This window comes from Amblyomma americanum, chromosome 9 (genome assembly GCF_052857255.1).
Source record: "Amblyomma americanum isolate KBUSLIRL-KWMA chromosome 9, ASM5285725v1, whole genome shotgun sequence".
NCBI classification, from domain to species: Eukaryota; Metazoa; Arthropoda; class Arachnida; order Ixodida; family Ixodidae; genus Amblyomma; species Amblyomma americanum.
Window position 1 is genome coordinate 20,660,379 of NC_135505.1, and position 27,402 is coordinate 20,687,780.

A 27,402-nucleotide genomic window follows, 5' to 3' on the forward strand; every position below is an offset into this window, starting at 1 on the left:
AACGGAGCTGATGATTTCGATGCCAGTTTATTTCACGCCGCTTTGCTCAACATGAACTCCGAGACTCACGTATTTCAATCCAGTACATTTTTAACGCTGTGAATTGCCATCTCGGAGGCTCTTTTAGCGTTGCGGCGTCGCGTCGCTCTTCCAGCTTGCAACTTTTCCTTTGGCTCATTTTGAACGGGGCGACGCGGCCCGCGCTCCTCAGATTCCAACGGCGGTGATGTCCGCGGATTCGTCGTCCGCGCCAGATCAGCGGCCGCGGCTGAAGCCGCGCGGATGCACGGATCTGCCGTGGCTGTTCCTGCTCGTGGCGTTCCTGGGCGCCGCCGTGTTCGTGGCCTCGTTCGCGCTCGCGCTGGGCGACCCCCGTCGATTGGTGCGCGGCTGCGACAGCTTCGGCAACGTGTGCGGCGCACGCAACGCTCCCCTGGGAAGCCTCTCCTTCTCCGGCCTGGACGCCAGGGACAAGCCCTACCTCTTCTACTTCGACCTGGCCGACCCGCGCAGCTCGCTCAAGATATGCGTCAGCCAGTGCCCGCTCCGCGCGCTGCGCACCATGGACGAGGTATGTTTTGCGGCATAGCAGCGCACTTTGCTCACTTACCGGCAGTAGAATTCAGTCGATGCAACATACCCTGCATCCCTTGAGGGAGCCACGAAAGCTGTGGTGGCACATCCAGTCATCCATTGCAGAGGCTTTTTTCTGCGTGGTTTTTTTTTTTTGCAATCTGTTGAACAGTAAACAAGCGACACTACAATAGGAGCAAGAAAGAAAGGGCGACGCAAGGCCTTCGTATTGCCGCTGCTTGTTTATTGCCGGATGCTTGCAAAGCGAAACAGTGTGGTTCAGCAGCACATAACGTTGGGCTAGTTGGTCATCATGTAGATAGTGCACAATAAAAAAACAACCACCTCCCCCAAGCGCGTAATTGTACGCAGGAAAACCAAGCTAAACCCCTCTTTCGCCCAACAAGTCCAAGAAAGGCATGGTGCAAAAATGACTCCCTGCTTCTTAGGACTCCCTGATTAATATCAAGTTCACGCATTTTCACTGAAAGCCATTTTCTAAAGTGGAGCTCGTGCAGCGGTGTGATTTGTAGCATTCACTCACTGTTCAGTTGCCAAGGTCACTTCATGCGTGTTGCAACATGTAGCATGTCAACAGAGACTGGAGCAGGCCAAGCACAAATATTTAGCAGCATGCAGCACCATAGACCTCCATGAAGACAGCAACAGAATTAAAGAACGAGAGAGCATCGGGCAGGGAAACACGATCTCTCCAATTCTGTTCACCTCCCGTTTATAGGAGGTATCCAGAGACCTACATTGGGAACAGTTGAAGATAAGATTTAATAAAGAATACTTTAGTATTAAATATCTGTGATTTGCTGACAATATTGCCATGCTAAGTCTCTCAGGGGATGAATTGCAAAGCATGATTAATGACTTGGGGAAAAAATGATGGGTCTAAAATTAATGTGCAGAAAACTGTAGTGATGTTCAGCAGGCATGGAAAGTATCAGCAGTTTACGATTGGCAGCGACGCACTGGAAGTGGTAAGGGAATGTGTCTTCTCTGGTCATTAATGGCAGTTCACCAATATATCTCAAAAGAAAATTCTATAACAGCTGCATCTTGCCAGTACTCACCTATGTAGCAGAAATGTGGAGGCTAACGGAAGGAGTTCAGCTTAAATTGAGGACAACGCAGCAAACTATGGAAAGCAGAATGATAGGATTAAGTGATAGGAAGAGAGCAGAGTGGGTCAGGGAACAAATGTGGGTAAATGACATCCTAGTTGAAATCAAGAGGAAGAAATGGGCTCGGGCAGGACACATAATGCGAAGGCAGGATAACCAACGCTCATTAAGGGTAATGGTTTGGTTTTGATTTTATGGGGGTTTAACATCCCAAAGCGACTCTGGCTGTGAAGGGCTCCAAAAATTTTGACCACCTGGAGTTCTTTAATGTGCACTGACATCGCACAGCACGCGGGCCTCCAGAATTTCGTCTCTGTTGAAATTCGAGGGTAATGGACTGGATTCCAAGAGAAGCTGAACACAGCAGGGTGTGGCAGAAAATTAGTGGGCCGGATGAGATTAAGAAGTTTGTGGCAGTGGCGGCAGCTGGCACAGGACAGGGTTTAATTATAGAGATTGGGAGAGGCCTTTGTCGTGCAGTGGACATAGTCAGACTGATGGTGATGATGCAGCAAAAACGGGAGTGCAACGATTTTCTTCTCACAATGGTCATTTTTGCTACCCCTTTGTTGTTGCGAGTTAGTCTATTGGAAGCGTTTCTGTGTGCTCGCACACCTGAACCTGGTTTCACATGTAGCTCAGGTGGAGCTCAGCTTCGTGGGACATTCACTTGAATTGAAGCTGGTAGTTGTTTTGCTTTGTACTCATACTTAGCCGTGCAGAATCTCTCCCCTTTGTGCAGCGTGGGGATCCGTGAAAATTTTTTCCCACCTGAAATTCATTATAGGTCGTGCCACAATACAGCTCAATGGTCTGGGTTCATACCACAGAAAGAAGCGCCAACACGAGCAAACACAAGATGGTGACACATACAAGCAACCATGGACAACTGATATTGTGTTGAAGGAAATCCACACAATATACTGTATACTGGTGTTTCACCTAAGATGTTTTGAAATTTTTGAAAGTAAGCTTTTTGAGTTACAAAAGCACTTTTTTTGGCATAGCATAGTCAGTGGTGTAGCACTTCTGAATGCAGCTAAGAAGTGCTAAGTAAGAGGCCAGTTAACAAAATTGAGTAGTTACCTTTGTAACCTTTACTGCTAGTTTTCTCACTTGTTGAGAGGCGTGCAGCCCACCGTAAGTAATATCCGTATCGCTTTTAGAGTTTTGAAAACATGGTTACCCTTGGCACAGTAGTCCAACACATTTTGGCTGTTTCGACTAGTTATGCGCACTGGAGGGGTTGCTTTGCCACAAGCTTCTCGAAAGTGCATGTATTTTTGTGCTGTGTAGCCAAAATTCGTTGGGCAACAGTACCGAGGGTAACTGTGTCTTCGAAATTCTAAAAGCTGATATCAGTATTGCATATGGCTAGCTTTGCAGGCCTTGCAATAAAAAAATGACGGATGATTTGGCGTGGTTAGGCCAAATGTGATTTAGGTGTTTCAGTTCGAGCCTCGGTTTAAGAGGACAGTGCGATAGAAGTGTGTTCTAAGTCTGTTGCGCACGTATGGAAGTCAATGAAGATGATGGCATCTGAAGCACAGAGCGAGAGACTAGCAGTTGCAGTTGCAAGCGAATCTGACCTGTCCGCGCTGCCACGGTTTCGAAGCCCACTCCAGGCCACAGTGTTTTGCATAGTTGGCTATAAAGCCCGCTGATAGACTGACCACAACCTGGTGGGAAGGTTGCCACCTGCCCACCGTGACAGGTGGGCCACCTGCCAGAGTCTTCGAACAAACATCAACAAAATCTGAGACTGGGGGTGCCAGGGCACTAATAAGGAGACTGACAGTGATAGTTAATAAGTTAACTACTCAATATTCGTTAACCAGCCTACTTGTTAGTACTTTTTAACTTTGCTCTGACGCGCTGCGCCGCTGACAATGCTGTGCCGAGAAAGCGCTCTTCTAACTTAAAAAGCCTATTTTAACAAATTGCAGAACATCTTACTGGAAACACCCGGTATAAGCATAAGCATACAGTGACAGTGCTAAGCAGACGCAGTAAAGAGTCGCACTGTGTAGAGGGCCATATAAGTGATAAAAATCGCGTGATAAGGTGATTCAGCTAAAAACGATAGCTTGGAAACTATGGCACATGGCGTGCAGAGCAAAAGGAAAATGAAAAGAATGGTCTAAAACTGATAGGCAGCTGTATAAAATTTGGCTACATCGTGCAACCATCTTCATAGTAAACAGTGACTTTCAGTTAATCAAGCGTGCAGGGTTACCGGCTTCATACCAGTTGCATTGTTTCGACCTACATCATCAGCTGCTGAAGTGAATCTCACCACATCCAGTGATAACAGGGTTTGCACAGGCCATTGAAATCCTTGAACACTCCTGATATTGAAAAACTGTTTGAAGGGCCTTTGAAACTCCATAAATTCTGTTGCATTTTTTAATATTTTTGAAAATCCGAATCAATGCGCTTCATATTTAAGGGGGGGACCCTGCTTTTTAAGAAAAATGTTATTATGGAAGTGTAATAAGAAACGTCTTCCAAAGCACAGCGTCGCGAACAACCAGCGGTACAGTCCAGGCACAGGCCAGAGGCAGCCTTCAGTCCAGAGCACGCACGAGTGACCAAGCGTTCAGCGCTCGAGCTTCAGAGCGTTCGGCGCTTCTCGTCGTCTTCTTCGTTAAGCGCCAGTCTCTGAAGATTCCAAAGCCGAAGGCCAGTCTTACAATTCCCCCCAGGCGAAAGGGCGCCGTCCTGGCGGCCTAGGGCGATGTGACGACGGCGGGGTCGTAGTATGGTTTGTGGCGGGTCGTGTGGTCAATGGCGCGGCCTCGGCGACAATGATCAGTGGATGGCGTAAGGGGTTTGATGAGTTAATTGACGGGGGATGTCTGCTAAAGAATACGGTAGGGTCCCTGGTACTTGCTAACAAGTCTGCAGGAAAGGCCGGGATCTGAGGAGGGTACCCAGAGCCAGACCAAAGAGTCGGGAAGGTAAGCGGGAGGAAGTGCAGCGGGATCACGGGTGCTTTTCTGCTGCTGCTGGGCATGAGAAGTGAAGGACGGGGCAAGCTGTCGGCATTCTTCGGCATAAGTTGCGGCTTGAGAAAGAGTTGTAAATTCGGAAGCATCAGGGCGGTTAGGTAGAATGGTGTCCATTGTGCATAAGGCTCACGCCTGTACAGGAGAAAGTACGGAGAGAATCCGGTGGTGGCTTGAGCATCGGAGTTATAAGCATATGTGACAAAAGGCAGAACGCTGTCCAAGTTACAATGGTCGGAAGCAACATACATGGCCAGCATGTCGCCGAGGGTGCGATTAAAGCGCTCAACCATGCCATTTGTCTGGGTATGGCAGGCAGAGCTGGTGCGGAGAATGACGTTGCATTCCTGAAGGAGAGCTTCTACAACTTCAGAGAGGAAGGCTGGACCTCTATCACTGAGCAGCTCTTTGGGCGCACCATGGCGAAGAATGATGCGATGGAGAATGAAGGGTGCAATGTCGCGGGTTGTAGCGGATGGTAAAGGCGAGGTTTCAGCATAGCGTGTAAGGTGGTCGATGGCAACGATGATCCAGCGGTTCCCGGTTGATGTGCTGGGAAGAGGGCCGTAGAGGTCGATGCCAACACGCTCGAAGGGCTGCGCTGGGCAAGGCAGCGGCTGCATAGGAGTAGCGGGTCGGCGAGATGTGTCGGAATGACGAGAAGCCACTAGCGACCATCCTGGAGATAGCTGCGGCGGTAAAGAAGCTCGTCTGGATGGTGAAATGGTGGGACTGACGACGGAGAGAACGGGAATGAGGTCGAGACGATTGGCCAGATAAGAGATCTAAGAGGCAACTGATCCACGGGTCTTTGTGTTGCTCGGAAGCCATATCAGTGGACTCAAACGTCAAAGAAGGCGGGGTGGATATACAAGGCACTGCCTCAGATGGTACAGGGGAACGTGAGAGGGCATCAGCATCGGCATGTTTGCAGCCGGAACGATAGATAACACCAATGTCGTACTCCTGGAATCGTAGAGCCCAACGCGCCAGTCGACCAGAGGGATCTTTCAAAGAGGACAACCAGCAAAGGGCGTTGTGATCGGTGACAACGTCAAAAGGGCGCCCGTACTGGTAGGGGCGAAATTTGACGATCGGCCAAAGGGTGGCTAAACACTCCTTCTCGGGACAAAATAGTTGGCTTCAGCTTTATTGAGTGTCCAGCTAGCGTAAGCGACAACATATTCGTCAAAGCCTTGCTTGCGCTGAGCGAGTACTGCACCGAGGCCGACGCCGCTGGCATCGGTGTGGAGTTTCGTCGGAGAACGAGGGTCAGAGTGACGCAGGATTAGTGGAGTGGTCAGGAGGCGACGGAGTATCGTAAATGCTTCATCACAGGCTGGCGACCAGGCCGAAAGGTCGTGGCTCGAAAGGAGATTGGTCAGGGGGTTGATGATAGTGGCAAAATTGCAGACAAAGCGATGGAAGTAGGACCAGAGGCCGATGAAGCTGCGGAGGTCCTTTACAGAAGTGGGCTTCGGAAATTCAGCCACAGCTTGCAACTTGGGCGGGTCCAGGAGAACCCCATCCTTCGACACGACATGTCCGAGAATAGTGAGCTGCCGAGCTCCGAAACGGCACTTTTTCAAATTGAGTTGGAGGCCAGCGTCAGCCAGGCAGCAAAGAACGGTCTCAAGGCGCTGGAGGTGAGATGAAAAGTCCGGGGAAAAGATTACAACGTCATCTAGGTAACAAAGGCATGTGTGCCATTTGAGCCCTCGGAGTATGTTGTCCATCATGCGCTCGAATGTGACGTGTGCATTGCAGAGGCCGAAGGGCATGACATTAAATTTATAGAGCCCGTCGGGTGTGACGAATGCAGTTTTTGGGCAATCGGCCTCCGCCATCAGCACCTGCCAGTAACCAGAGCGCAAGTCCAATCGCAAAAAAAAACTCGAAGAGGCCTGCAGGCAGTCGAGGGCATCGTCGATACAGGGGAGAGGGTAAATATCCTTGCATGTAATCTTGTTCAGATGATGGTAGTCCACGCAGAACCGGATGGAACCGTCTTTTTTCTTGACCAGGACCACTGGCGATGCCCACAGGCTGTGCGACGGCTGTATCACGTGACGCTTGAGCATGTCGGTCACCTGCTCGTCAATGATGCGGCGCTCAGCGGCTGACACGCGGTACGGTCGTTGGTGCAAAGGGGCATGGGTCCTAGTGTCAATACAGTGGGTAACTGTGGTGGTGCGGCCCAAGGAAGGTTGCTGGTAGTCAAACGAAGCTTGAAAATGCTGCAGAACGGCGACAAGCTGGTCTCGTTGGGTAGACGTCAGGGTGGTGTCAAAGGAATGGTGAAAAATATCGACAGACGACTGATTGGTGATGGGAACAGGCATAATGGCGCTGACGTGAATGGCGGCCGTGCTATCAACGAGGGGGTATGCTGAGGCGAGATCGAGCAACGCAACATTACCAAGGGACTGGCCACGGAGTAAAGTGGTAGGGCAGGAGAACGGGTTGGCCATATAAATAGCGCTGGAGCCACGAACAATTGTCAGCATGGCATGAGGCAGCAAAACAGATTTCTGGTCAGCGCATCGTAAAGAGAGAGTATAAGTGACAGTTGCATCTGAGAGAGCAGCACAAGAAAGAGGCACCGCCACTGAAGAGAAAGGCGGAACGTCTGTCTCCTTTGAGACGACACAGTAGAGATAGCAGCACCGGTTACGTCCAAGGTTGCGTCACTGTAGGGCGACAAGTCAAGCTGAGCACGGGCGCAGTCAATAATGGCGTGATGTGAGGAGAGGAAGTCCCAACCAAGGGTAACGTCGTGAGAGGAGCGGGCGAGGACGATGAACTCAATTGTGTAGGGAACGTTCCCGATGAGCAAGCGGGTGGTGCAGGCTGCTAACGGTCGAATGTCCTGAGCGCTGGCCGTGCGGAGAGAAACGGGAGGAAGGGGCGTCGTCACTTTTTTGAGTCCGCGACAGATGGTGTGACTGAAAACAGAAACGGCTGTGCCAGTGTCAACAAGTGCTTCAACAGCAACTCCCTCAAAGAACACGGTAATAATATTGGCAGGCACAGAAACAGGTCTTGAGAGAGTCGCTGGCGACACAGTTCTTGCCTCCGGAACTGCGGCCGTTAGTTTTCCGCATGGACGGGGGGTTGGCGGCGGAGCATCGGAGAGCGGGAACGGCGGCCAGGAGACGGCAAGCGGTGGGAGCGGGGATGGTAACTGGGAGAAGAAGAATCTGGAGGCGGCTCGTGTGATGCAGGCGAGGACGACGGCGGAAGGTCGTACGTCGGTTCACGCCTATAATCGTCGCAACGGTGGTCACGACTGCGACACAAACGAGCCACGTGGCCAGCGACGCCACAGGCGCAGCAAATAGGGCGGTTGTCTTGTGTGCGCGAGGGGTTGAGTGGCTGCGGCTGTGATCGGGGGCGGGCAACCGGACAGTAAGGTGGGGTTGCAGGTCGCTGGGGTTCTAACTGCCAGGTCGGTGGCCTGTAGACAGGAGCAGCAGGTGAGGGCCACGACTGCACGACGGAATCGGCGTACCAGAGGAGCCGCGATCAGAGGTGGCTGAGGAGGAGGTGGCAGGACTTCAGCGACCTGCTCCTCGATAGCACGCTGTAGGTTGGGGAGTGAGCGACGGCGCAGGCGTAGGCGGGCAGGTAGACAAAGATAGCTGGCGTGCGACTTCGTCACGTACAAACTGCTGGATGCGCTGGAGGAGCAACGGTTGGTCCAGAGTACCGTCCCCTGGGAGAGCCAAGCTGGAAAGTGTGGCCTCCTGAAAGCCTGCACGCCGGGTAGAAAGGCGTTGTTTGCGCAGCTCCTTTAAGCTTTGGCAGTAGCCGATGACACCGGAGACAGTCTGGGGATCTTTGCCGATGAGCATCTGGAAGGCATCATCCTCAATGCCTTTCATTATATGTCTGATCTTGTCGGCCTCGCTCATAGTAGGGTTGACACGCTTGCAGAGGTCGACGACATCTTCTATATAACTGGTGAAATTTTCACCAGTTTGCTGGGCCTGATTTCGCAAGCGTTGCTCGGCGCGAAGCTTACGCACTCCGGGACGGCCAAAGACTTCTGTCAGACTGGTTTTTAGAGCTGCCCGGCTTGAGATGTCAGCCTCCTGGTTTCGAAACCAGAGATTGGCTGCGTCGCTCAAATAAAAGATAACGTTGGTGAGCTTGACGGTATCGTCCCACTTATTGTATGCGCTTATGTGTTCATGGGAGGCCAACCAATTCTCCACATCCGTGTCATCTGTGCCGCTGAAGATGGCTGGGACACGCTGCCGCGCGGCGCCGGAACAGCCGACAGAAGCGGTGAAGCGGTTTTGGTGATGGTCTCACGCATTGCGGAGGCGGTAGGCGATGCGCTGGTGCGAAGCTCCAAGGTGAGGGAATCGTTAACACCTCCACCACTGGGTGGGGTAGGGAATTATAAGACTGGCCTTCGGCTTTGGAATCTTCAGAGACTGGCGCTTAACGAAGAAGACGACGAGAAGCGCCGAACGCTCCGAAGCTCGAGCTCCGAACGCTCGGTCCCTCGTGCGTGCTCTGGACTGAAGGCTGCCTCTGGTCTGTGCTTGGACTGTACCGCTGGTTGTTCGCGACGCTGTGCTTTGGAAGACGTTTCTTATTACAGAAGCCACATTTCCGCAATCTTCAGGGAACATGTAGTTTTGTGTGGCGATTCTAAATATGTTATTTAATTTCGTGCAAAACAAGCCCTTGTGCACTTATGCGGTATGTTATGCTGCAAGTCTTTTGGAGAGAGCAGCTAAGAGATTTTGCTGCAGGAATACTGCTGGAGTGCATTCCACTGGTTTGCCTTGGCATCAAGGAATGCAGTAAGTAAAATTATCATCTTGCCTATCACTGAACCTGAGTTATACGGTTTTTGAAGCTCTGACTTGTCCAATGAAAAAGGCAGAACTGCAGAAATATTCAAATTTCTGTGTGAGTTGGCATATAGTCTGGTCCTTAAAGGGACACTGAGGAGAAATTTAAGTTGGCTTGTATCGATAGAATACCAGCTCCTGATCACAAAAACACCGCTCTTACTGAAAACAAAGCTCTTGTAAGGTAGAAAATAGCAAGAACCAAAACACAGGTATCGCTGCCACAGGCCAATCTCGCAAGTACAAGCGTGGTGACGCCATAGGACAAGAGACGCCACCTTGGAGGAATTTTCCATCCTACTTGGTTTCGCGAATCTCTGAGGCTGACAAAGGTAGATTGCGCAGATCAATAATGAAGTAAGTTTTGCTTTAAAACCAATAGTGCACTTTTATCACACAAGGAAGGCAGGCAAAAGACAACCTGAATGTTGGAAGCAAAGAAAACGGATGCTTGGCGGCGCCACAGGCGACCAGGAGAGTTTCGATTTGTTATGGCGCTTTGCGTCTATGAGCTTTGCGTGCCCCGTGGTTTTGTTTTTGACGCACTTCGATTTACAAGCGCCGAACAGCAGAGGAACTCCAAGTGCCGCTTCAAGTGCTAGTTAACCTTTGCAGGAGCCTGTTAAGGCTTGTCAGATGATCGCCACGGTCGATGAAAAGCTATGATGGCACGATGGTAGATGATCGTACAAGGCAGCACTTGTGTATTCGCACGTTTGCCCAGCGAAACATTCCCGGCTGTGCCAGTCAACTTCAAACTACTTAACGGAAATCGTTTATTAGGGACGGGAGACAAGGTACAAGGCAGTTCAGAAAACTTGCTGATGGCCTAGCTCTCTTAGGCCAGGATATACCTAGCGAAAGCGCGGAGATTTCTGCATCAGAAGAGTGCATTCACTAGATGCGCCTTTATTGACGGCTGTAACATAAGCCGTCGTGGCGGAGCGGTAGCGTTTCCGCCTCAAACGCCGAAGGCCTTGGTTCGATTCCGAACCTCGGCACTAGACTTCTTTTTTTTTATTTAGTGAGTGGGCGGGGGGTTTCAGTGGCTCCCATGGATGCCGCCGCTGGATACGTGGGTTAGCGGTTCACCGTTAAGGCGCATTTATGCTGCGGCGAGGCGCGCACGCGCGCTCCCTGCACGGCGAAGTCACGTCGGTCAAAGAGAGACCCTCTATACTCCAACTGCGCTTGACCGCCGACGCGTTCGGCGGCTTCGGCGCACTCTGACCGCATTGGCAGGGAGATTGGAGCATGTATCTATTTCGCGCCGAGTGCGCCAGCCGCCGCCGGCCCGGCCAGACTGATTTGGCTCCGCGGCGAGGTGCGCGTTATATTCAATAGCTGCGGCAGTTCGGCGGAGCTGTTCTTTTCGAGCTCAGCTATTTTAATCCATTCACAGTACATATCTGAAGGTACATGCAAGTTGGCGAGAGAGCCAGATCCAGTGGACCCGTTGGATCTAGCGGAAGCCGTTGAAGCGTCGTGCGCCGGCTTTGGTTTCAAGCCGCCGACTTTAAACGCGACCGCCCTCGGGCACCCATTTGTTTTTTGTGGCAAAAAATAAATAAATAACTTGGCCCTTGCAACCGTGGGAGACCTCGACGCTGCCTGCTGCCCCGTGCAACCGCTCTGTTCAAGGAATCACAATCCGTTGGCCCCAAAGCCCCGGCCAGCCTCCGATGGGCGCAACGCACCCCTCGCGACTCCCCGCACCGTGCTCCCTCAAAAGCATCGCACGCTCTGTGGGGCTGAGGTCGCTGAAATGCAGGCCAGAGTTTTTGCGAGAACTACGTCGTCGGGTTCGGGAACGGGATCCATCGTAACGCTGGCAAGACGCCGGTGCAAACGTAAACGAAGCGACGGTGGCGATCCCCGATAGATGCCTTCAACGTGCGGCGGCGGTAGCTTTCATTTCGGCTGCTGCTAGGCCGCACCGCTAGCCGCCAGAAATCACGGAGTCTCCGTTTACGTCACGTTGCACGTCACTCCGTTCTGTGTCATCATAAGAGTTCTCCGTGTCGTCATAAGAGTTCTCGAGTTTGAATCGGAGTGGCGGGAAAAAAATTTTCAACTTCGAATCTAAATTTCTTTGAAATAAATGCATCTTTCGCTCCCGGACAAGCGTCAACAAAGCCATGAAATGCCGAACTATCAGATATTGCTAACAAAAAAATTTTGATAGGGTTCTCCTCAGTGTCCCTTTAAGGCTAACGGAGTGTATTCCAAGAGAAGGCAAGTGTAGCAGGGGGCGGCAGAAGTTACGTGGGCGGATGAGAGTAATTAGTTTACCAGGATACGGTGGCCGCAGTTAGCAAAGGACAAGGTTAATTGGAGAGACGTGGGAGAGGCCTTTCCTGCAGTGGGCGTAGTCAGGCTGATGATGAACTTTGGCATTAAGAGTGCCAAAAGGCCAGGAAAAAGGAAGCAGAGATGGTGGCTGTGGAGAGTAAAATTGGAGCAAAGCAAGAGTCGAAGGATTCTTAATCTGAGTCACCCGAAAAAAAGATTCCCTCCTTGACTGTTGCACCTTTGTATTCCTGAAATGCTGGAGTTCTTGAATTTGAGGCCATTATTCTGTGCAAACCGTGGGTAAGCATCACAAGTGCCTGGGATCACCTCTTCTAGGTGCCGCAGGCCCACACAAAAAGAATTGAAGCGCATCAAGTGCAGCTGTTGCTGCCACCTTTGAATGGTCGAAATACCGCACCTCAGTGGAGGTCAGGTGCATTTGTGTGACATCGTAGCATGCCTAAGTGGCTGAAATTGGACAGGGGCACTCCACTTCCTCCTTCACCTCTTCCTGCATGGTGTGTTCCAGGTTTCCACTATGTGAGAGACAATTATAGTGCCTTTTGTTCCTTCATAAAATATGTATACTTACATAATCATAATCGATGGTTTCGAGGAAAATTCGTCTCGTAAAGCATTGCATTAAAGGCAAAAAGGAATGCGGTCACTGACCAAGAAATTCAAGACCTTTCGGAACCTCGTACGGGTTCCTTGGTCACTGAGCGGGACAAGAAATTGTCGCGACTTATATACGCAACAGGTGCGTGCGTGAATGGGTGGCATGGTTCCTTGCACCCGGTTGGTTCATGGTAGCTGGTGTCGATTGGATGATTAGACATTCCATCAACCACCGAGATGACATGTTCCTTTCCCTCGCAATGACAGTGGCTTGGTCCCAGTCAGTCGTGTGAGCAAGTTCTTGCACATGCTGGGCAATATTTACAGCCAAAACAAGGACCGGCACACAGAGCTACAGCCTATAAAGCATGACCTCCAACTACACATTGCTGTGCAAATGCCGGAACTTTTCATTTTCTTGGTTTCGAACCCAGCCACAGTGGTTGCATTTCGGTGGAGGCAAAATGCTAGAGGCCTGTGTACTGTGTGATGTCGGTGCACATTAAAAGAACCCCAGATGGTCGAAATTATCTGGTGCCCTCCACTGCTGTGTTCGTCATAGCTTGAGTTGCTTTGGGAATTTAAATCCTATAAATCATTTTTTTCCTTTTTTTTAACATTTATGTTGTAAAAATCAGGCGTTATTTTCTAGAACCTAAATTTGAGTAGAAATCCTGTTACTCACCAAAACATTTCATCATTCAGAATTTTAGGCATTATTATTTCAGCACAAATAATTCGTATCAGTGGAAGCTCTCGTGCGAGGCCCAAATTCTGTATTTTTTTCACGGTATTTTCATGAACAGTCTAGAAATGGCAGCCATGCAACAGGAAAGTTTTCACAAAGCCTGGTATTTTTCTTTTGTCATTCATTGCAATTGTTTCATTGTGTAAATTACCATCCCTGCGTGCAGCACTCCCATGTCTTTGCTTGGCCCATCTGCCTTTTTACGTACTATCATGATGGAAACGCGAACAACGTGGCGCCTACGTACTCCGCTGTTCAAATTTCTTTTCATCGCACTTTTGCCTGGGTGGTAAGAAAAACATGTTAGAATCATCCTGCAATGTATCATGGACGACTCTAGCACCTTTTGCTAACATCAAAGTAAAACTGTGATGAAAAGGAATGCTAACAACGGAGCTGCTATAGGCTCCACTCTGTTCACATTTCTTTCCAACGCTCCTCTACAGTGTGCCCAAGGGATTTGCTTTCGGGACATGCAGTGTGCATTGCCAGCAGTGAAAATGTGTCGTAGTTGAGAGGAGCCGTTGTCATTGCCCCTCTGTAGCTCAGGACATTCAGGGATCCTAGAGAGCATTACTACATGGTTTAGAGCGGCTCATAAACACCTCCTTAGGAGAACACAAATTCGCTCAACCGCTGCATTGTGTTATCACAAGCACCTGAACCAAATAATTCAGTTCTACACAAAACAGAGAACCCACAATTACACGAAAGTTTGTGAGCTCTTTTCGACGATTTTTTCATATCCTACCTTCCTCCATTTCACACTCCTGCATGTGATGGGTAAGGGATGGCTGTCGGCTATGTTCTTTCAGATGTAGGACAGCTACCATGGCCGCAGCCAGTCAGCGACGTCACTCTGGCAGGTCAGGAAGCTCTGCCTTCCGGGGCGTTCCTGCCTGCGTTGGCAGCCGGCGGTAGGGACGAGTGGGTAGGGCCAGTGGAGGAGTGCCAACTTTTCAGCATGCAAGAAATGATGAGAGGGAAAGGTGCGAAGATGCTGATATTAAAATTTTGACTAAAGATAACTTGGCTTCTGAGAAATGCATCCAGAAAATTTTTACTGAACGATATTTGTGAAGCTCCATCCTTTAAAATCGGAAAAATACCGCACCTTTATTCAGAGCCCCTTTCAGAGCACCTTTGGATAAAGAGCAGTGAAAGGTATTCAATTAAGTACAAGACATCCACTGATTTTTATGCCAAATTTTCATCTCCTCTGTGCATTGGCAGATAGCACTTTCTTGAAGGCAAATGCAGAGATAAGGTTGAACCGAATTTTTTAAACTTGCTCAAAGTTCAAGAACCGTGTGAAAACTGGGTTTTTTCTGAAAATGAATGCCCCTGCATGTGCTCAGCTTCCCTGGCCGCCAGGTATGTGTAGTATCCTTCATTTTCCCTGACTCCGCACAGGAGAAAAAAGAAACTGATTTTAGCACTCTATATTTTTAATAATGTTGCAAACATAGTTTGAATGGCAGAATGCATGTGATTAATTCTTTCATCTCAGCTGTCAGCTGTTTGCTCTTCTATCTGCTCGAGCAAGCTAGCACATCCAGCGATGTGCCTGTGGCAAAAACAATGTCACACCCAGTGTTACCAGCTGCTGTTTTTCCAAGTGATAGCGGCCTATGGCTCAGTGTTAACGGCTGTGGTTTTTATCCTACTGTAGGGCTATTTTTTAGTTCACCAAACGTGGTTAATTTAATTGATGTGCTTGAGAAATGGCTGGGAGTGGTACTTTTTCATTATGGCTCCTCTTCTGGCGCAGGTGCGTCTCTTTGGTGAAAAAACCGGCTCATCTCTGTGCCGGTACGACATGGGTGGAGACCTGCACTCAGTGCTGTCCAACCAGACGGTGCTGGACCTCTTTAACAAGGAGCAGCAGACGACAGGGCTCGGGCCATGCCCCAAGCTGCCCGTGCCTCCGAGCCGGCCTGTTCTCAACCGCTGTGTGCCGGATGATGCCAGCTCGGACGTCTTCCGCAGCATCTATGGGTACCTCAACGGCGTGGACACTCTTCAGCAGGTCGTCGGTGACCTCTTCGCCGCCTGGCATGAAGTGGCCGCCATGCTGTTCTTCGCCTGCATCCTGGCCTTTGTGTTGGTCCTGCTGATACACTGCTTCGCACAGCTGGCCGCCAAGCTGATCCTCGTTGTGTCCGTAGTGTCAGTGATCATCGCTGCGGCCGTACTATGGTGGATTTATGCCGACATTAAGTTCCACCTCGACACGACGCCGTTCGAACGCCTCCTCGAAGAGGCCGCCAAGAACGAGCGCGCATTCTTCGTTTTCTCTGTGGGCGTGACGCTTGGAGTTGTGGTCCCTATGGTCGCCGCTGCAGTGGCGTTGCGCCGGCGCACCGGGCAGGCGGGGGCCCTCTTCTTCGAGGCTAGCCAGTGCGTGCGCCACATGCCCTTCCTTCTGGCGCAGCCCATCTGGACGTTGCTTGCCTTGGCAGCCCTCTTTGCTGCCTGGACGGTCGTCCTGCTGTACCTGGCCACGGCCGACCACGCCAGCCGCGAAACTCGCCCCATTGCTGCCTTTGTAGGCGGACCCGTCAACTTGTCAAACCTGGCTCCGGTGGCCGAGGTGCGGCACTTCACGCTAGTTGCCTACGACCGGCCGTCCTGGGTCCGCTTCGCGTGGTGCTTCCAGCTGGTCTTCCTTCTCTGGGCGGCGGAGTTTGTCCTGTCATGTCAGCAGACCGTCATCGCCGGTGCCATCGCGTCGTGGTACTTTTGCAAGGACCGCAACACGCTACCGTGGCCTGTGGGACGGTCTGCAGCTCGCCTGCTGCTCTACCATCTAGGTTCCGTTGCCCTCGGCTCTCTCCTGATCCCGATCTGCAAGCTTCCCCGGCTCGCACTTGTAGCCCTGCGCCACTGGACTCGTGGGCGACGGGGCAGTGATTGCTGCGCTGGTGGCTCCCGGTGCTTCCTTGCCTCAGGCCTTCGTTACGTCAGCCATGACGCCTACACCGTGGTGGCCATCCGCGGCACATCATTCTGCACGGCCGGCCGCACGGCCCACCTGACGGTGGCAGAGAGCTCCGGTGCGTTCGACACGTGGGTCCTTGACGGCACTACAGACTTCCTGCTCTTCATGGCCAAGTGCTTGGTGACGTCAGTGACAGGGTTGTTGTCCGTGGTGCTCCTCCGCAGTAGCCCCGAGCTGCAGCTGTATGCCGTGCCAGTGCTGGCAGTGGTGGTGTTCTCATGCTTCGTGGCGCACTGTGTGCTCTCGCTGTACGGCATGATTGTGGACACCCTGCTGCTGTGCTTCTGCGAGGACATTGTGTCACAGGATGCAGAAAGGGAGCTGTATGCGCCCGAGGGTTTACGCAAGCTCTTGCTGGGTGATGCCATGACACTCAGGCCTCTGGCCACATGAGGTAGGGGTGGTGGCAACAGGTAAACTCCTTAGCTGCGTTGGCTCGTCAAGAGTTTTATTCGAAGCATTCAGTGAGTGGCATATTAGCATCGTCATATTCTCCCATCTGTTGATTTGTGCAACGCGGTTGGCTATACACAGTGATGTGATTGCTGTGCCTGTTGCGCCTAAAGTGTGCATTTCCTTATGAAGCATAATTCTCGGGTGCCATGTGTAATCCTACATCTGCATTAGGCGGCACTAGCGGAAAACTCAATTTTTTCTAGAATCCTTCAATCAATCCTTAATATATATATATATATATAAAGGAGGGCATCATGCTCACTGGGCCCTTTGTCAGGCCACGAATTGAAAACTGAGAAGGGAAACGGGCCTGCAGCATACAGAGATTTACTCTGGTCATCCCGCAGTCTGGAAGGCATCCCGGCCATGAGCATGGCACAAACATTCACAAACGACGCCGATGTTGACTTTCACGTCCTTTTTTTGGCCGAAATGGCACGCTATCATGACATTCTTAGTGCGTGTCGGTTTTTGCGTTCGTTCGTTGTCCCGTCAGAAAGAAGTGGTCCAGCCGTGTGCGGCATGCATAAGTCCGTAGGAAAGCCAACTTAAAGGGACACTGAGGACAACTCTATCCAACTATTGTTCCCAGTAAAATAAATTCTGTGGCTCTTTATGGCCATGGTGATGTTGGTCCGACAGCAAAAGATGCATTTATCAGCAAGAAAATTGGCTTTAAATATCTGAGTACCATATGCAAATTAGCTCAACTTCTGTTTTTAATTACGAATGAGAGGTGATTGGCATGGCTTTTTTTCTTAAATCATTCATTTGCTGGTGACATTTGGCAACAGTTGGTGCCAATGCATCTACTGTTGAGAATCAGAATAAATGTGAAGCACAAGAAGAGCTTCGGTATGGTACACCTATGGGTCGGATTTTTCGCTTTAAACTAAAAAAGGTATAGTCAGACTACACCGAAATCTGTTTCTGAAATTCAGTTGTAACCTTCTAACGGACGCACTTTTTTTGCAAATAATACAGAAATTTTCATTTGGAACCCATGCAGCCATCTGTCAGAAAACAAAAAAAAAATTTTTGATGAGCGCTACTCGCCTTGAACCGGACACAGAGGGCCAGAAAACACACGACAAGCTGTACTCGTCAGTAGCCAGAACTTACAAAATTAGTGGGACCATAAAAACAACGAAAAATAAAGTGTTCGGCTTATGACGAGCCCTGCTCGTAAGTTCACTGAAGGGTTAACTGAAAAAGGTCGATATTCTTGACATGTACACCGCGGCTACCTGAGAGTCAAATAGGAATTACATTCAGTCAGAAGAGAGATAACTTGGGCATAGTGAGGTGGCGCCTAGTTTGATCAAGTATTTCAGTTGTGCATTTAGAGGTATCACACCGCTACCTTACGCATCTCTGCAGACTGGGATGCTCCATCTAGTTGTCAAACATCGTCTGCTAGCTTAGCACTCACTGGTCACCGTCATCATCCACTTTAGGCTGTTGCGTGGTTAAGCCCGTTTCTTCATTGCACGTAAGGGCACTCGAAACCATTCGTAAGTGTCACGAAAATGTGCATGTTCTGGCTACTGCGATGATTCAACAGCAGTTCCTTCACTGTCGTCAACACACAGGCTGTGCAATTCCTCACGCTCTTGCTCAACAGCCCAGTGATGATATGGCAACTAACTTTTTAGAACTCTACTTCCACTTGCATTTCGTTGCACTGTTCTGTCACATAACATCTGTTACAATTTTTTTATTTTCACAACACATCCTTCTACAGTCAGTTACTGCTATAGGTACTTTACCAGTAATTAAGGACCATTAGTACATTAATTACTGATGAATCAAGTGCTTGCAGTCACGAAACAGGCTAGATAATCTGTAGGTGACTTTTGACTGCATAAGAATACCATATTATATCACTGTAAAAAAACGATAATCCATCCGTAGGAAAAAAACGGCCGTGGCTTAGCTTGGTTAAGCCTGGTGATTGCGAAGCAGTAGTGTGTTAAAGTTGTTCTTCTTCCGTCTCCGTAGCTCGCTGGTGCTTCCTCTTTGCATTCTGCCGAGCTGCCTTGTTCGTAGGCACCATCGTAACATCTGTCTGTATGACTGCCTTGGCGAGAGGAGCGGAGCTGTTTTACACAGCTGGTGTGACGTCACTCTGGCCGTAGCGCCCCTGGTGAGAGGAGCGGGAGTTAGGCCGCCGTTGGTGGATACCGCCTCGCCTCGCGACGGCGTGAGATGGGGCCCCGTTTTTACACAGCTGGTGTGACGTCACACCGACCATAGCGCCCCTGGTGAGAGGAGCGGGAGTTAGGCCGCCGTTGGTGGCTACCGCCTCGCCTCGCGACGGCGTGAGATGGGGCGCCGTTTTTACACAGCTGGTGTGACGTCACTCTATGTCACGTGGTGTGACGTCACGCAGCGAGGTCACGCTAAAGGTCAATGGTGCCTACCACCGCCTCGCCACGGAACGGGCTGAAGTGCGACCTAAAGTAGTATTGCTTCGCAATAATAATATTTGGTGAAAATAAACGAAAACAGCATTCTGAACTAAACGCTGACAAAGTCTGCCAAATTATCAAGAACTAAAAACCTAAAAGTCCAACCCCTAAGTATACCTGATGGCACTGGTGGGGTTTACTTCTTTTTCCTATCCCACCAATTGTTGTCCAATTCGACTAGCTTAAAAAGCCTATGGTTGGAAGCAAGTGGACGTTGCACAGGAATAGGGCGTTGCTACTTGAACATTGTCACCTTCTGAGGTGGCTCAGTGGCTAGGGTGCTTGGCTGCTTAGCTAGAGGACATGGGTTCAATCCCAGCCATGGCTGCATTTCAGTGGTACAAAGCGCAGAAAGTCGCTTGTAGCAAGTGCGACGTTAGCACATGTTACAGAACCCCAAGTGGTCTAAATTGATCCAGAGCCCTTCCTTATGGCATTCCTCATAGCCTCTGTGTAGCTTCGGGATGTTAAACTCGATTTTTTACCATTTTATTATTATTGTTTCGTTTTCAAGATAGCTTCTTGGACGAATTGCAGTGTCATGATGACTGCCGCAGTGCATTGAAACAAGTCTATCTTTTTTGTGCTCATAGGCTAGGCAGCTATGTAGAGGAGCCAGGCAGCTTGTTATGAACCGTGTGCACATTTCTGTACGTGACTAAATGAACAGTTTTTAAGATTTCATATTTTGTGTATGTCGTGCACTGCGCTGTATATCTATGTCATGTTTGTTCCAATCTCTCACCTGCTGGTCACAGGCAGCAAAAGCTTTGATGCAGTGCAGTGCCACAGCTCCACGCTTAAACCTGCCACGGCCACTTGTAGCAACTAGATGGTTACTGTCGCAGAGAGGACTATGCAGCGAGCAAGCGCAGCCTTGTTATTTCTTGCCCCATCTTTCAAAGAAATCATGTTCTGCATTGGGAGACCGTAACTTCGTGGATGGGTGGTGCATGTGGTTGTCACCATGGCGACAATGCCATTAGCTCATACAACAGCGGCTAGCAGTCCAATCAGCAGGCTGCCAAGCTTGCTGTACAGGTGTACAGTTTATTTTAGTTGGCTGCACATGTTTGCGTCTTGGAAGGTTGAAACAGGACATGGAAGCCTTGTAATAACAAAGGTTTAGGAAAATGTTTTAGAATCTTGTTTTGTAGTTTTTGTCAGTATGCACCTGTTCTGCTCGTTTTTATTTATATCCATGTGACATTACAGTTTTGCATGGGGCATAATTTGCATAGCTTCAAAAAAACTCGTGAGGTTTTCTTAACAGCAAGCTCAATGCGCTCCCCGTTTAGGGCACCATTTTGGGCAGAACATAGCGTCTTTGCCCTCCTCTTGTACAGGTCCTTCCAATGTGAAAGCGAACAAAGTTTGAGCATTCAAATTAAGATTGCTGCATCATTATGTCAGACAAGCACATTTTTTCTTGTTTTCCAACCAATTTTCCTCTTGATGTGCAGTATTTAAAAGTCATTTTCAGTTTCAGCAGAAAAACAAAATATTCATCGTTTAATGCAAACCGGTTGTTTTCTTTCATAATGGCGGGACCTGTACTTACGTCTGTACCTGACAGCACCGTCTGTTTGAGTCAGCTGTACAATCCATGCAGTCATGGAACTGAATATGCCTTGGCGTGAAGTGCACTGAGTGGGAATGCCACTTTTGTGGCGTGTAGTCTACCGTGAAGACACCATGTGAAGCCCTAGCAGCTGTTGTGAGCGTTCACAGAGGCACCAGCGAGAGCTAGGTATCCTGCTCGGCTGTGTGTTGATCATATTTTCAAGGCATTTACATTGCACAGTGTATTTTTATACTCTTATCCCTACTCGTCTGATATATGTTTTACACATCACGAAAGAATCCTGTCTTGTCCCACTTGGGCAGCCAGAAGGCACTGTCCTTTTTTTTTTTTAATTTTACCCTCACTGAAGCATTTCTCGCTTCTGCTTAATGACTTATTTATTGCACCGCTGTCATAAGTGACACGTGTTGGCTGCTGCATTTCAGTGCACCAATTCTTTGTGCGTCTATACTGGGACAGCCCCCTGGGCTTTTGTAGGTCCCTGCTGTGAGCGCATCAGACTTGGTACTCGCTGGTGTTTTATGGTCTTTTGCAAGCGTTATTCCACCTTTGTTGTACTCATCATTTGGCAAGATGGTTCCTGAAAATGGCACATTGTTCCTATTGCTACTGTTCAGGCAGTGCCCAGCTAGTAAGTCACCTGCTACTTTGGTAGCATCCTATTGCAAAGTGCTCATCATGCCTTACTCATGCTGGTATACCACCATCCTGAAAAATGCAGCAACTAAGAGTACAGTTACAAGGTCATCTACAAACCTTGTTGTTTACAAAAAGATGGAGACTACCTTTTGTGTTAACCCATTGGGGACCTATCTTACAATCCTGGTAGCATTGGCAACACCAATGTGTTGACGATCTCTGCCTTTCTTAAATGACTATGCTGAGATAAGTATGCCCTATCATTCTTAGCCTCAGTCTTCAGTGTGCCATTTTATAATCCAAGATGACAGGTCTGGGCTGCCTCACTATGTCTTGCAGTGACTTTTTATGAGCAGAAATTTGTTCTGTATTGTCTAGAATTGTGCGTACCAGTCATTGTGTGACTTTTTATGGTAAGGGATCAAGAACCTTTATCACTGCTTTAGGAGGTGTGTACACTGTGTTGCTTAGGTTTATGCAGCATTTACTTTTTTATCTAAAGATAATGGCCTATGATGGTGCATCTTGGACTTATGCATTCTCAAAACTCTGCTTGATTGTGCGTGAAAGAGAAAGGAAAATTGAATATCGCGGGGCTAGGTCAGCGTGCTGAAATGCGCACATACCTGTGGAACACCATCGTTTTGACTAGTGTGTGACAAGATGCCCCCACACCTCCTGACATTATTTTTGTGTCGTGCTTATTCCTCACAGTCACCACATTCCTAAATGTTGCACAGTGTTTTTTGTTTTGTTTTTTCACTCTATCTGGAGGACTTTATTTACTGTCAGGGACAGAAGTCTCCAGGATGCACGAACAGCGGTTTCTGTGTATAACTCGAACATGTGCCAACAATCGGCTGGCTTTGTTGCTTTTGGGGGGGTGGGGCACTAGGATTGGAGGTTAAATATTTTATATTTTGGTGTAGGGCAATGACATTTGGCAAGCTTATTGGGAAGTCCATTGAATACTTAAATACGAAGTTTCACTAAAATATTTTAGGTGACATTATGTATTTTTTTATGCTTCATTGCTGTGCCAAACTCGCAGAAAGCCTAGTGTGGCAACAGAAACATGGTTGGAGTCTGCAGTCACTCTTGTTTTAATCAAAGGAATGCCTGATGCGGTGGCGTTCTGCAAATATTTTTAGCAGCCTATTTTTTTTATTTTTTTTCTACACAGTGTTATAACCACGCTTGCATATAGCATTAAGGACAGTTGCCGGGCCAGTTGGTACATGATCTCACCGAAAAACACCGCGCTTACACGGTACACGAGAAAGGAGACACACACACACACAGCGCTGACTTACAACTGCAGGTTTTATTGCATTGCTCACAATAAATACTAGAAAGGAAAAACAAAAACAGTGGAAGGCGATGAAGGATTCCTTCTGTCGCATCATGTCGTCATAGTTATTCAAGATATTGAATCTCTTTTCTTGTCAATGCCATCGATGGTGTGCTAACGCATGACGCGGCTTTCCTATCTATGATGAAAGCTTCGCGCTTGTGCTGGTGATTATATCGCCTCAAAATATGGCTTCGTCCAAAGTTAGGTGTGCAGTGACAGCCAGACACGTGTTTTGCCAGCGTGCTGCGGTATCCCGTGCGGATGTTAGTGGCGTGCTCTCGTAGCGTGCTCTCGCGTGTTCACTGTCTTTGTTAGCCGTGGAAGATCCGTTCCAGGTTAAGAAGCCTGAAGAAGCTCTGCTTTCCTTCATGGCTCATGCCCGAAAGGTGTGAGTGTTTTTTCCATCGATGTAAAGGATCTTTACTACTCACTACCGCACCCCTCTCTGTTTGATGCGGTTAGAGAAGGCATTGAAGCAATGGGTACCGTACGGTTTCAGAACGCGTGCGGAATCAGCACAGAGAAGTTCCTCGAAGCTTTGGCTTTCTATCTAAGGTCGACGTTTATCAGCTTCAATAATGAACTGTTCGTACAGAGGCAGGGCGTGTGCATCGGCTCCTGTGTCGCACCTCTACTCAGCGATCTTCTGCTTGCAAAGGCGGATCGTCGGCTTAACAAAGCGAAGCGTTGCTCAACACCAACGTAGTAAGGGTTTTTCGTTTTGTCGACGACTTCTTCATCGTCTACAAAACGTCTGATCAGGACCCAGGCAAGGACGTGGAGGCACTTTTCAAGGTATTTTCTGAAAACTTAGGAGAATTTGAATTGCCAAAAGAACTGCCTGATGAAGGCTAACTTCAGTACCTTGACCTGCGGTTGTTTCCAAGTGAGGACCATCTGTGCTGGTGCTATGCTCAGAGGTCAAAGAAAAGCCTTTTGCCATACTCTTCCTCGCATACGAAGCTCGTCAAACGAGCAATAGCCTTGGGCGCCTTGAAGAATGCCCTCAAAAGATCGTGCCATCACCGTCAGCAAGCTAGCACAGAGTCCCAGCTGAAACGTCTACGCGAAGCGGGCTTCCCGGATGCCCTCATTTCAGGGATCGGATTCAAGCTCCTGAAAGATCTCCGCCAATCTGGCCACCCGAAGAAGCCACGGAATGAAAAGGAGAAGAGGGCTGTTATGCCGTATCTACACGGGATCAGCCACTCGTTGAAGAAGATAGTAGGGCGTGCTGGAGTGGATCTGATTCTAACTGCACCCAGAAAGCTCAATTTGCTTTGCAGATTGGTGAACGAAGATGCCCCAAAACCAGCGCGGTGCAGTAAGAAGCATGAACAAATGTTCACCACCTGTGACACGGAGGTAATTTACGAGATCCCGCTGTCATGCGGTGCATCTTATGTGGGTCAAAGTGGACGTTGCATAAACGACCGTTTACGAGAGCACGCCACTAACATCCGCACGGGATACGGCAGCACGCTGGCAAAACACGTGTCTGGCTGTCACTGCACACCTAACTTTGGACGAAGCCAGATTTTGAGGCGATATAATCACCAACACAATCGCGAGCTGTATGAAGCTTTCATCATAGCTAGGAAAGCCGCGTCATGCGTTAGCACACCATCGATGGCATTGACAAGAAAAGAGATTCAATATCTTGAATAACTATGACGACATGATGCGACAGAAGGAATTCTTCCTCACCTTCCACTGTTTTTGTTTTTCCTTTCTAGTATTTATTGTGAGCAATGCAATAAAACCTGCAGTTTTAAGTCAGCGCTGTGTGTGTGCGTGTCTCCTTTCTCGTGTCCCGTGTAAGCGCGCTGTTTTTTGGTGAGTGCATATAGCACTCACTGCTGTCATGTCAAATTAGTGACAGAGAGAAAAAAAATGAGTGTGGATTAGCTCAACTAATCCAGAATGTACAAAGCTAAAGCTGTCGGCGTTCATTGTGTTAATTGGCGTTGACAATGTTCTAGACGCCGATGGTTTTGAAAAAAGGAAGGGCGCATGCACTGTGCTCTTAGTGGCTATGCCATGGCAGAGGATATAAGCAACTGAGCGGCCGCTTGCCTTGGGATAAGGCGCAATGGAAGAAGAAGACGCAGCTGGTGGCCGCGTGTATAACAAGCAGCATCTTCAGAGCCTATGGGAAGCTGCTTCTACCGACCCCGAAGTCATTGCCGGATGTGAGGCTGCCCGTCTGTGTAAGAATGAAGCGCGGAGAGCTAATCACATGTCGGAGACGTCCGAGGTATGTGAAGAACGTCTCGCCAAGCATCTTCACCTTCCACCTGCCGCGTCTTCTTCTTCCATTGTGCCTTCTCCCCTTGCAAGCGGCTGCTCAGCGGCTAATACCCTCCGCCGCGGCGCAGCCGCTAAGAGCATAGTGCGTGCGCACTGAGGCGCATGGATGGATGACAACTTTTATTTCCACCGGAAATGGAGGCCCCTTACTACTCTCCAGCCCCGGCACGGAGGCCTGGAGGGTGGGGGCCGGAGCCTCCGCAACTAAAGGCTAACAAAGAGATTTTGTCTCGTCGCGGCCTCAGCCACTAGTGAGGCGCATAGCTATGTGATGACGTCACGCGCGGAGACCGGTGAGGTGACGGTGTGCGGCGAACACCTGCAACTCGGCGCATGCGCAGAAGTGACTAGCGTGGACCGTCTGAAATGTGCTGCTAACTAGCCTAGTGTAGCTTTTGCTACAAAAGTAGGCAGACACATAAGACTGCTTACATGTGAGAAGCCTTAAGGCCGCCCATTCGATTTGTGAGCGCAGTAGCCTCGCGCTGTGGTGTGATGTAACCCGACACTGTCACACGCCTTCTGATCTGCACGCTAAATTCATGAACGAAGTTGCTGCCCTCCTGTGGCCTGCATCCCCCTCGCCTACCAGCTTCTGCATGACCCACCGACCGACCGCATGAGGTCATTCTCAGCTTTACATTCATAGATCCCTGGGAGTGCTGGCAGAGTGGTGCAGTAGTTAAGCGGTACGCCACTGTGCTGCGATGGCAAGTGCCACCACCGGTGGGATTTGTACAATCCAGGTTGATCTTCCCGAGCAGCCTAGTGCGACCAATCATTAACTTGGCCGCCACCTGGCAGGTTGCATGAGGATGCCAGCTGCTATGGGGTACCATCGAGTGTTAACTCACACAAACATGCGCACAGACGGGTTTTCGCTCAGTTGGGCAAGTAAGGCATAAGCCTTTAAAATGAGAAATACAGAAATTTAGGAACATCACAGCATAAAGAATTTATTAGGGTACACAATGCAACAAACTGCATGAAACTCTCCTGAGCCAGTGTCATGCTGTGCTTTCTGTAAGCGGGACAGTCGGGTCAAAAAAGCCTTTTGAGAAATTGGCATTTTCACAGATTTCAGTCAGTTTTTGCAACCTACAGTCACAAAAGTATGTCAAAAAAGTCCCTTCTTGGCTGTTCTTGGGAAACATTTTTCGGGATATAATTAAAAAGATATAGATGCAAAATGTGGTGTTTTCTGAAATTTCACTCTTTTATCAAATTTCTTTCAATTTGATCCCTGTGTCCCCCGAAGCGCTGTGGCGCACGGTGGTGTGGTGAAAGGAGCTCCCACATTTATTGTTGAAGGTGCAACAGTATGATGATCTAGGAAGCTGGCTGCCGTTTGAGCTGGGTAACAGATGTGTCCTGTTTCACGCTTCGGTTGCTTCATTTTCCGTGTGCGTGCGGAAGTGATGACACTAGAGGTCTGTGCGCTTTAATCACCGCTCATGCATCCTGAAGACTTCCTCTGCGGTCAGGCTAGGACTGCACAATGTCCATGATGTCAACCACATTCCTGTACTGCCATATGTGAAAATATTTTTTCAATAAAGAACCCTCATGAGCCTTTGTCTTCCTGCTACAGATGTAGATGCAACGAGCCCCTAACAACCTTCAGTATATGCTGAGGACCCCCCCTCACTTCTGTGCAAACTGCTTTCGCTTGGCTTGCAAACACTGAGCTTCAAGCTGTAGCATTTTCTTACATGTGCCTCGTCTTTGACACCTGTTTGTCATATGGTCTGCATGCTTCGTGTTGGTGCCCGCACAAGCAAAGCATCGCATTCGGTCGATGTCTGTGAATGGGCCCTTGGTGCTTTTTTACTGTTTCATTCTCTTTTGTAATCATTTGTTTGGTTTCTTGCTCTCAGCAATTAGTTTTTTTTATTGAATGCCCATCTCACTCATGCTTCAGGGCATCCAGCAGCTTGGAATTGTTAGGAAAATTTTGTGCATCTTGGAATATCGAGGTAGTCGAGATACCTTAAAAAATGGTAGGGTTTTAACGTTGTTAAACCAAGTAGACTTGCAAAAGCATGTGTTTAGCCTCTTTGGCTCATGGTTTTGCTTTGCTCGGTCGTCATGTCTGACGGTGAGGTTAAACTGATCTGTTCTGTTCGCGCCGCGTATGGATGTTGATGAAGATGACGATTTGCAATGCACAGCACGAGAGTGTGTTGTAGTTTAAAACTAGGTATGATCGGCTGTGACGATAGCATAGTGCTCTCGTGCAGTGGCCATCGAAGCTAATTTGTTCTCACTGCTGCGAGCTTGAATCCCACTCATGGCAATATTTATTTTATTTACTTATTTCAATCACAAGACAAGATTCTTGCTTGG

General features: G+C 49.1%; 2 protein-coding genes across 3 annotated transcripts in view; one reads left to right on the plus strand and one right to left on the minus strand.

The window, feature by feature from the left end:
• The window catches only part of PheRS-m (Phenylalanyl-tRNA synthetase, mitochondrial), a 76,385-nt gene extending 75,686 nt beyond the window's left edge, over positions 1–699 (minus strand). The window contains exon 1 of one of the 2 annotated variants that reach the window (XM_077638358.1): positions 611–699. In XM_077638358.1, the coding sequence (XP_077494484.1) occupies positions 611–647 (37 nt within the window). In that variant the 5' untranslated portion in view covers positions 648–699. The remainder of the gene's footprint in view (positions 1–610) is intronic. The other variant, XM_077638359.1, reaches the window with a different exon arrangement.
• Positions 13–26,694, plus strand: LOC144105212 (choline transporter-like 1). The gene is made up of 2 exons (XM_077638356.1): positions 13–571; positions 15,012–26,694. Exons 1-2 carry the CDS (start codon positions 227–229, stop codon positions 16,632–16,634), a joined length of 1,968 nt encoding a protein of 655 aa, XP_077494482.1. The 5' UTR covers positions 13–226; the 3' UTR covers positions 16,635–26,694.
• Positions 26,695–27,402: the final 708 nt, after the last annotated feature.

What these genes read in the sequence shown, in the direction of transcription:
- LOC144105212 (XM_077638356.1), top strand. Translation starts at nt 227, where the DNA reads ATGTCCGCGGATTCGTCGTCCGCGCCAGATCAGCGGCCGCGGCTGAAG. An exon ending in CGCTGCGCACCATGGACGAG is followed by an intron (nt 572 to 15,011) that starts GTATGTTTTGCG and finishes CTTCTGGCGCAG; the next exon opens with GTGCGTCTCTTTGGTGAAAA.